The sequence below is a fragment of the Scatophagus argus genome, chromosome 9 (genome assembly GCF_020382885.2).
Source record: "Scatophagus argus isolate fScaArg1 chromosome 9, fScaArg1.pri, whole genome shotgun sequence".
NCBI classification, from domain to species: Eukaryota; Metazoa; Chordata; class Actinopteri; family Scatophagidae; genus Scatophagus; species Scatophagus argus.
Window position 1 is genome coordinate 16,239,495 of NC_058501.1, and position 10,312 is coordinate 16,249,806.

The window sequence follows — 10,312 nt, forward strand, 5'->3', positions numbered from 1 at the left end:
ATTAACTTCAATGTTTAATGTTTAGTCATATACTTATTTGACTGACATTTATGCATTTATGTTTGCCTTCACCTGTGCATGAGTTCATATAAGTGACTATATTTTGAAAAACCACTGACCGGAAGTATAGTACCCGAATGTCTGATAACGTTTCCGGTGTCGCCACCTTCTTTGTCTCCGGCCCAATATTTCGACACCGGGGGTTGTCTATTTTTTCCTGTAGTTTTGAGGATATATTTATACATATATCCCTAGTTTTCTGATATTGAATGACAGTCGACTCTGAAATATTTATGCCTAAAAGTAAAGCGCCAAAAATGGATGACCTGGACTACAGTAAGTGGGCTTATTAATTAGCTGTTTTCATAGGTTTTCGCTAGCTAACTGTAGCTAGTTGTAGCTAATGGCTCAGTTTATTTGCTCAGGTGTGACACACTGTTCATTCAGCGTGAACATCTTAATGAAAATGAATGACCATGCAGCTGTACCCCATTTTCCGAAAAGCATGTGTAAGCAACATTTTGACCAAAACAGGCTACAGTGAGCCATTAGCTTAGCCTGACGCCAACTAAATATTGATTTTTCTTTACTGTTTGCTGGGAGCTAACGTTTCAGCTAACACTGATGGGCATTTGTCTCTTTGATCAACCTTTAACTTACAAAACGACTTGTTAAAACGGATATTGCTTGTGCTATTGAAATCGTCCTCTCTCTGATATCAGTACCTGGCTGCTGTGGTATGAATCAAACAGAACTGCTAATCCAGACTGTGGGCGTGGTTGGTGGTGTTTTAAAGCAGCTGTTTTTTCCCCAGAGTAAACACTGTGGTCTGAGAAGCTTTGGGTGCTGCCACTGCTGATCACAAACTGCTGTTTTGGTCTTTAGAGTTGGATGGTTTGGACAAACTATATCACGATATTTTGTACAAAATATGCCAGTATGAAAATGTGACTATATCATTTATTTTTGACACACTGTACACTTAGTTGTCAGTTTTATTAGGTACATTTTGCTTAAATTAATCCAGACTATTACGACAGTCTAGCACAATCCATTTGAAGGTTATAATGTTTTATTGAGACTGAAATGTTGAATCAAATTTTTGAGCTTGATTTATGGTTTTGGCAAATGACTGGTGAAAGTCAACTGTAACACAGTCTTCAAAGTGGTGAACAACAAACTGAAACTCCTGAGATGCCTGATTAAAAATACAACACTATGTCCTCCATTTTAACGCACCTACATTCCTAAAAACTGTTATGATAGAAATGCTTGTGTCAGGAATTTTTATGCCAGAGAATTAAAATAAGTTGTTCTGTATTGTTATGCAAAGATCAAATTTAAAAAATAAAATCTTGTTTTACCTGCAGAGCTGCATTGTTGCATTAGCCTGTTCAAAGACCCCTGGTTCTGCCCGCATCAGAAATCTTATCTGGTATCGTGGAGCAGTAGCAAAGACTGTAAAGTCTAAATATTACAGTATCCGTTCAGTAATAGTTCACAGTGAGCGACAGAAATGATAAACCCATTTAACTTTCATTCATTTAACCACTAAAATTGTAGCGATGGCTGAATTCCTAGGGGGGATTCTGCAACAAATAAAACAAAATCTAATTGCCCAGCTAGTGATTTTGGTCAACCACGCTTTGAAGTCATAACAGTGTTTTATCGGTGAGGGGCTGGAATTAGCTGTTTCACAGACTGCATATACAAGATACAATAAGGAGACATTAACAAGGAGGGTGAAAGTATGAGGTACAAGAAGGGGAGACAGTAAGGGAAATGTTATACCAGTTCCTTTCCATTGTGTGATTTATATTCACCTTTGCTAACGTCAGTGACTGCTGTTGCTATCCCACACCCCTCCTCCTTTCTGTTGTAAGATATAGATAGAAGGAATTAGTCATAACCAAGTGAGTTAACAATGCATTTCTCAAAATAGTTGTATTTGATAGGGTTTTATATTATTAATAAGTCTGCTTGTTTGGGCACAGTTACCATTTGACATATCTGCAGCAGCATCCATAATGAAGTCATTCTTCTTCTCTTCCCTTACAGTCCCAGTAGACCTGAGCCCAGAGGAGCGCTCTGAGCTGGAGGACATCCGCAGGAGGAAGGGCGTCCTGCTGCAGGAGATCCAGAGGCTCAGAGAGGAGCTAAGAGAGGCAATTTTGGAAGTGGAGGGACTGGAGACCAGCACAGAGGGCAGGTAAGAAGAAAAGGAGACCTGCCAACATGTATGCATTTTGCAAAGCAGATGTGCATTTTTACCATACCCTGGTATGCAGAGAGCTGGTGATGCCTGGGATTTCAATTGTGCTGTCTTAATAGCAAGAGACAGCAGCATCTGGGCTGCTGAAAAGAAAGACTTTGACCAATTATAGTGCCTGATTCATTCCCTTGTCTTTACCCAAAAGGGGATGATCATTTATCATGATTGGCACATGATGATGTCATTTCAAGAGACTGTGATTTAATCCCTCAGGACAAAATGTAAAAAAAAAAAAAAAAAGCAAGTGACGTGCCCCAGAGATAACTTTATCTAGAAAGTTACCAGGTTCGTGTCTGTGTGTGCATCCGAGAAGTTTCCCAGTGTTGTACTTCTGTCCTTCAAAACTTCTGCACCGTGCATTTACACATTGTGCAATTATCCACCAACACATGTTTTGTCCAGAATGTTTTACATGGCAACATTTATTTATTTTTTTGTGGTTTGTGAACCTGCTAACATCATTAATAAGGAGATTTGATTTGAATGCTACAGAGGCCACTTTTTTCCTCACATTTTACGTTTTTGCTCCTTGCAGCAAAACTCTACAGAAAAGTAGACATGTGGCAATGGGAAGGAAAAAATTCAATATGGACCCTAAAAAGGTAAAGCTCTTTGATATTTGTGTGTGTATATCCTGTCTTTATTCTTTGCTGGCTGTGTGGTGACGAGCACTTTCCCCTCTCCGCAGGGCATTGTGTTTCTAGTGGAGAACGAACTGCTCAGACACACACCAGAAGACATTGCTCAGTTTCTCTACAAAGGAGAGGGCCTCAACAAGACTGCTATAGGGGATTACCTTGGAGAAAGGTGCTTGGTCTCAAAATATCTTCTGCCCTTATTCTCCTTCTGTATCAGCTATTTGTAACTGTGCTTTTTCTATTGCTGTGCTGCAGAGATGACTTCAACATCAAAGTTCTTCAGGCTTTCGTTGACCTCCATGAGTTCACTGATCTCAACCTCGTCCAGGCCCTCAGGTAAACTGTGTCTGTTTGTGGTATTTTGGTTTCACCCATGGACAAAATCTCTTGAACAGTGTTCTGGCGTCCTTTGATAAACAAACCTCAACAATGGAAAGCCCCACTGTCTCTGTTCAGGTTAGGGAGGGAAAAAGTTATGCAAGAGAGCAGCAGTTTCTGTATGACTCTGCCTTGACTACAGAGCTTGTTCTCCCTGGCTTGACCTAAACCTCAGCCTGTTTTCTGCAGACAGTTCCTGTGGAGTTTCCGTTTGCCTGGTGAAGCTCAGAAGATTGACAGAATGATGGAGGCCTTTGCTCAGAGATACTGCCACTGCAACCCCGGTGTCTTCCAGAGCACTGGTAAACACAAACTCACAGTTACACTGAATGTTGTGTAATGGTGTGTCCTACCTAAAGTACATAATGTAGGATGTTTTGACTTCTGTCTCCTTCACTCTAAATGATTTTTTTCCTGTGAAGGATCACAGGAAGGGGTTTTTCTGAGGAGATATGCACTCACACATACAACAAGAGTCTGCCAAGTCATAAACACATTTTCAGTGAACTCCTTTTATGGTCGTCTTTTTATTAATTATTTCCTTAAATTGTTTGAGATGATGTGTGACTAGCATTCCCATATACTAGTAGAAAGTAGTATATTTTTAGTTGTTGTAAAAATCAGTTGTATTTGTTTTTTTTTTCATTTCTAATATTAAGTGAATTTGTTGAATTATTATTTTTTTGTGTTCAGTGTTCTCCTGCATGTCTCTCCCTGTTTACAGACACATGTTACGTGTTGTCATTTGCCATCATTATGCTGAACACAAGCCTTCATAACCCAAATGTGAGGGACAAACCTGGAGTGGACCGTTTTATCTCAATGAACCGAGGCATCAACGAGGGGGGAGACCTGCCTGAGGAGCTGCTCAGAGTATGAAGAGCTCTTCGTTGTTTTCCTTTGGAGAAAATTAATTGACACTTTTTAAAAAGACTTTTTTTAAGGAGCTCATTTTACTAACTTATCTGTTTTTTCAGAATCTCTATGAGAGCATTAAAAACGAGCCCTTCAAGATCCCTGAGGATGACGGCAATGACCTGACACACACCTTCTTCAACCCAGACAGAGAGGGCTGGCTTCTTAAACTTGGTGAGATGATGCTTTTGAGGTTTTTCTGATATACTGTGGGATGCTCCTACCCCACATGCTGATTTCAACAAATCCAGTATACCAGAGTTACTGATGTCAGGAGTGTCCATTTTCATTGAGAAAAGAAAGTGATGAGTTCTGTATGCTGCTGTACTCTTTAAGGCTTTGTGCTATGATGAACCTGCCCTCCTGACTCTGAGGTTTGCTGGCTCTTTGCCTCCACTTGGACTCACAGTGTTGTGGCATTTGAACATTGCCATAGCATGACGAGAGACTCACTTTCTTGTGTCACGGCAATCTAAAAATCTGATTGTTTTCTTTTGCATGGCGGGGCCTGTGATCTCACTAATATAATTCTCCCTCTCTTTTTCTTCCTCCTCCCCACCTCCCCATCTGTCTCTCAATCTCTATTTGTCCCCTGTGTCCCCCTCTTTTTGTCTCGCTTTTTCCCTGCGATTTCTACCCTCTACTGCTGCTGCTTGTTATCTCAGGAGGTATGTACTGACTAGCTACATAGTTAGCTGTAAGCTTGTAGAAACTGTACAGTAGTGTCCCTCCTGCTTTGATCTCCAATGAAAATCTCACTCATCGTCATGACTGTGCTCTTTTGTGTCAGGGGGACGAGTGAAAACCTGGAAACGGCGATGGTTTATTCTCACAGACAACTGCCTTTATTACTTTGAATACACCACAGTAAGTCACTCCTTGATTCACCTGATGCGTTAAACTGTTACAACATGATGTTACTGCTGCACTTGCTTTGGCTTTATTTTTAGAAAATGGCAATAGAACTCATTGAATTGTTATGTTATCTTGACATAACTTGTGATAATGTGTAGAAACCGCAAGGCAGTTGCAAAAACAATGGTACTTGCTCAGTCTTTAAGGCGGTTGGTTACTGAACTCAAGGATTAGATGCAGAACTTTATTAATCCCCAGAGGAAGAACTGGTTTGGTTTCCCATGCACAATAAAAACAAAGAGAGAGAGGCACAAATCATTCTGGGCACAAGAGACGGCACCATAGACAAGCTGCCATTAGACACTAACACAAACAGACATAACTAACACATAGTCTAAGAGGACAGCAGTGTAGCTCAGGATTGCAGCAAATATTTTAAAAAGTGAAAGTGATGCAGCTAAGAACAAAGTGATGATCATTTTGATAATCTGAATTGAATTGATTACTTTTTAGGGGAAAACTGTTGATAATTGACGATTTCGAGTAGAAATAGTAGAGAGATTAGTTAAATTTCTGTTCATTGTTGTGCTTCCAAACTCCTACTGGGACTGATTAAACACATCATGCACAAAAGCCTTCAAATGTTGTAGTAACTCTTTTGGCTGTGGTAGTAAGGTAATTGTGTGTTTTTCAAACAGGATAAGGAGCCGCGAGGTATCATTCCCTTGGAAAACCTTAGCATCCGTGAGGTAGAAGACCCAAGGAAACCTGTAAGTTAGCATATTTGCCAAACACAAAGAATTTAAGTATTATCATACTTATAGATTTGACGAAATTTTTTTTTTTCTATCAAGAATTGCTTTGAGCTGTACATCCCCAACAACCGTGGTCAGCTGATTAAGGCATGTAAGACGGAGGCTGATGGGAGAGTAGTAGAAGGAAACCACATGGTGTATCGTATCTCCGCCCCCACACCTGAGGAGAAGGACGAATGGATCCACAGCATCAAGTATGTAAATGAGGGAAATAAAAGAAGGACAATGGAGGGGGGGGGGTTAAATTTATAAAAAGATCTAATTTAATTTCCTAACTGCTGTCTGAAATGTACATGTATGTTTTCAGTTTTATGTTATCATAATCCATCCCACTCAGTAGTGTTAATTTGTCACCTAATGCAGATCTGCTGTCAGTGTCGACCCCTTCTACGAAATGCTTGCTGCCAGGAAGAAACGTATATCGCTGAAGAAGAAGGAGGAACAACCGTAAACGATTGCCTCCATTTTCTCCCTGTCTTCCTTTGTCGTTCTCCTGTCTCCTTCCAGCACTGGACATCCCTGCTCCGTACTACCTGTTCATAAGTTTGGGTACATCTTGTTTCTTGTCCCTTGACGCACCCTCATCTGACTCCTTCCTATCCTGTCTACCAGACTGTTGAAAGCCACATTCAGAGTGAAGAGCTCACATACTGTGGCTGCCTCTTCTTCTTTTGGTTCTTACACCACCGCTGTTGTACACAGCCTGACACACTACAGCCATAGCGCACTGTCTGTCTCGTCTTCTCACCACATTCCTCTGTGACGCTTGTCTTAGACCATATTCACACTGATTTAACCACCCATTTCCTGCTTTGGCCTTCCACACTTGGTCAGCTTCTCAGATCTGCTAACTGAATGTTGGACACATTTGCAAACACTGTTAAAACTGAGATTTTAAAGATATTATGATTGTTGTGTCCACAGGCGTCTGTGCATCTTAAGTGATTTCTGAGAATTTTCTGCTTCTGTCCTCACAGTTGCAAACCACATACAAAACTTTAAAAAATACCAGGTAGTCTATCAGCAGAAACGTGTAAGGCTGCTGGCTGTATGTTTCTGTATTCTCCTAGCATCTCGAGATGTACAGCAGACTTTTAAGACCACTGTGTGAAAATACAGTGGTCTGAAATCTTCTAAGCAGGCATCTCTTTGTTATCTTACCTGTGCATTAGTGTGAATATGGTCTTATTCAGTGTAGCAAGCCGCTTCAGTTCTTGTGAAGTCTTGTTTCACATTTACTGGTGCTACTTAAATGACAAATCTTCTCTCTTGATTGTGCTAACACCAGACAAAATATGAAGTTGCTATTCGAACATTTGAACAGAACACAGAACGCAGATGAACAAAGCAGATGATAACCGAGATGTGCCCACTGCTTTCTGTTGTACACTCAATGGCTTTGATACTCATTACCACTACACTTTGATACTCCAACCATTATGTGAGGAAAATCACTGTCACTGACACTGGTGACACTAGTCATATATCGCCATGTTGCTCTTGATTGTTCAAATGTGGTCGAGTCTCGAGGCAGAACGTTCGCTTTTGGAGACGAATGCAAGCAGCTTCTCTACTTCCAGACAGCTGCTTGTTTCCGCTCACTGAGTCCATGTATATGTTCATTAGCATGTTTTTCTTAACATGTTTGAGCAGCGGCAGAGAAAACTAGTCGAGTTTAGAAGCTTAACAAATCCTTTATCACACTATACTGAGCAATTGCTCATCGTGTCCTCTCAGATGTAATGTCCTCGCATGCCACAAATCATTTCCCTCCTGCTCAACACTATAAGACAGACACAGACATCTCTCTCACAGATAACTGCATCAGATATTTAACCGTTAGAGCCTGGTCTGTCCACTATAGTAAGTTCCAAGAAATCACAAAGGCAGCTCATTACAATGTATACTTTTTTTGTAAATAGATGTTAGCATATTTGTTATGAGACACATAGAAATGAATTAATTTATTCTTTATCTTTTGTTAAGATCAGATTTTTTTTTTTGTACGAGCTACTGTAGGACTGCATGTTGATAAACCGAGGCGTCAGTTGTAGGTAACTGCTGCGTCGCTGATCATGCTAGTGCACTGATTTGGAAGGTGTTGGTGTTCCCTGTTGACTTGGAAAATTTGCCTTTTTTAAAATGGAAGTTGATTTCTGCATAGAGTAAATTGTCTTAATTGTAGTTTGAAAATAAGGATATATTTAGGAGATGTACAGGAGTCTGGTTTATCTCTTGACCACCCTGTTGGTTTTTGGAGTGAAACAAGACTCGTTAAAGCACAAGCAGTACTCGGCCTCACACTCTGTCAAACTAACATGTAGTGTTCATGTCATCGACTGCTCAGTGTCCGCCTCAAGCATGAGGACGATATTCACAAGTTCAAAATAAAGTCAGACAAGGAACACTAACGAAAGCTTTGATTCATTATGTAATAGTAAAACATATTCAGATGCAATGAATCAGTAACAAGTTTAGATTTGTGTCCAGTGATAGATTTGCTTGACATCCAGTTCATAAACTTATTTCTAGTAGTTTATTGGATTGGCATTTTTAGATGGTAGTAAAAATAATTGTCTGCTGCACTTTATCAATTTTAGCATTTTTGAGAAAATGCTGTTATTTTAACTGACAGTACTCTGTAGCACCTCCTACTGGTGATCCACACACACTGCAATATGCTGAAGGATGAACCATAAACTGTGTAGAAATACTGTATAACGCCCCCCACTGGTCAGTGCAGCTATAGCAGCAGCTGTTTCGGACCAACACATTCTATATTGAGCTCCATTTGTTCACTTGATAGAAGTCATATCACTGGGAGCTGGGGGGGGTCTTTTCTCTGTGATCAGAACATGTAGACCTTGTTTTAAAGACACAACAAGTGACTGGTCCTTCAAATACAGATGTAGTATTGCCTTTTACTTTCCTTCTTCAAACTGACAAAGGCCTAACTTTATATCTCCCATCTTAGTGCTTCTACACACTACATGAACTGTCTGTAGGCCTTCATTTTCTGGGTATTCTTGAAGTGCAAAGTTGCCAAAAATAAACTGTTGGGACAACAACTGTTTCCATTCGAACAAAGAATGAATGAATGCTTAAATGATCCGACTGAAACTGGGCCTCTGTGTCTGATTCCTGCGACCCCAGAGCCACCTCTTTTCAGAAAGCCTGTTTATTTTGTATTTATTTATTTTAATTTACTGTGGTGAAGGTGAAGGATGGATAGATCATCTGTAAATGTAGCAAAAGGAAAACCACGATACATTGGTGCCAGTAAACTACTGTGTAACAATAAAAGGCAAACAGAGATGATGGGTTGCTGTGTGTGTCTTTCAGGTTTGAGTGAAATGTCTCAACAACTACTGGGTTCACTTGAGTTTTGGTATAGACATTCATGTTCCCCTCTGGATGAATTGTAAAGACTTTGATGATACTTAAATTCCCTTACAGTACAACCATAAGCCCAAATTTTATTTAGTTTTTTAAAACAAATCTCTGAAACCCATCAAAACTAACGTTAGGGACATCCCATCAGCCTCAGCTGTGGGCCACTTTATCTTGTGCTAATTAGCTAATGTTAGCATGCTAATATGCTAAACCAGTATGGTGAACATGAGGCCTCAGCATGTACGTATGTGTGAGCAGTACATCTTCAAAGCAGACTCGTCATTGTTGGACCTTTTTTTGTTTATTCACGCAAACAGCTAACGATTATTTACTACCAGGGGAGAAAATTGTTGTTGCATCAGCACACTGACACAAAGAACAAGGTTACATATAAATAACAGAAATGAGAAACAGGCATACAAAAATTAAAATAGCAACAGAATACAGAATAGAAACTATGGTAAAGTACCAAATGTACACACGTCAGCTTTAAGCTACCTTGCAACACATCACTTCTGTGTGTGTTCAACTCAGACTTCAACAGAAGCGCCAGCACTTTTTTTTTTATTATCTCTTATATTATTTCTCTACAGTCTCCCTTTTTTCCTCTGGTCTCTGTACACTTAATAAGCGGGTTCCTTAAGCCCAACCATACGCACAAAACCTTTACTCAAGTTGAGTGGTTAAGGTCTAATATTTATTTAAAATGTGAGACATGAAAGCTCTTCAGGGCCTAATGGTTGGTAAATGGGTGTTTGGGGTTAAAGTTATGAAATTAAAGAGTACCTGCTCTATATGTGTCAGCAGATAACTTTTGTTGTGTTTTGCTGCTATATAAATGAAACTGACTTGACTTACTCTCTATGATAATCAGTAAAAAGTCCAACAGAGGTCTGCATCAGGTTTTTCTTTTACACTTTTATTTACGATGTCTTAACATTTGAAGCAAAAAGAAAAAACAAGTTACGTACAATAATTAAGTCAAATGTCTAACCCAGGCTAAATTCAATGATTTATTTACAGTACAAAATGAACAGTCAAGGCCA

General features: G+C 39.7%; 1 protein-coding gene across 1 annotated transcript; it reads left to right on the plus strand.

Annotated features, from left to right (window-relative positions):
• The first annotated feature begins 141 nt into the window (after positions 1–141).
• On the plus strand, positions 142–9,188 carry cyth2 (cytohesin 2). The gene is made up of 12 exons (XM_046399971.1): positions 142–336; positions 2,059–2,209; positions 2,808–2,874; positions 2,961–3,079; positions 3,166–3,246; positions 3,478–3,590; positions 4,013–4,161; positions 4,266–4,377; positions 4,994–5,070; positions 5,757–5,828; positions 5,913–6,067; positions 6,237–9,188. The coding sequence occupies exons 1-12, from the start codon at positions 270–272 to the stop codon at positions 6,322–6,324; spliced, it is 1,251 nt and encodes a 416-aa protein (XP_046255927.1). The 5' UTR covers positions 142–269; the 3' UTR covers positions 6,325–9,188.
• The last annotated feature ends 1,124 nt before the right edge of the window (positions 9,189–10,312 follow it).

Excerpts from the sequence above, each read along its gene's own strand:
- cyth2 (XM_046399971.1), top strand. The coding sequence starts at position 270 with ATGACAGTCGACTCTGAAATATTTATGCCTAAAAGTAAAGCGCCAAAA. Across the intron at positions 3,591-4,012 it reads CGGTGTCTTCCAGAGCACTG|ACACATGTTACGTGTTGTCA; the intron begins GTAAACACAAAC and ends CCCTGTTTACAG. Across the intron at positions 4,378-4,993 it reads GGGCTGGCTTCTTAAACTTG|GGGGACGAGTGAAAACCTGG; the intron begins GTGAGATGATGC and ends CTTTTGTGTCAG.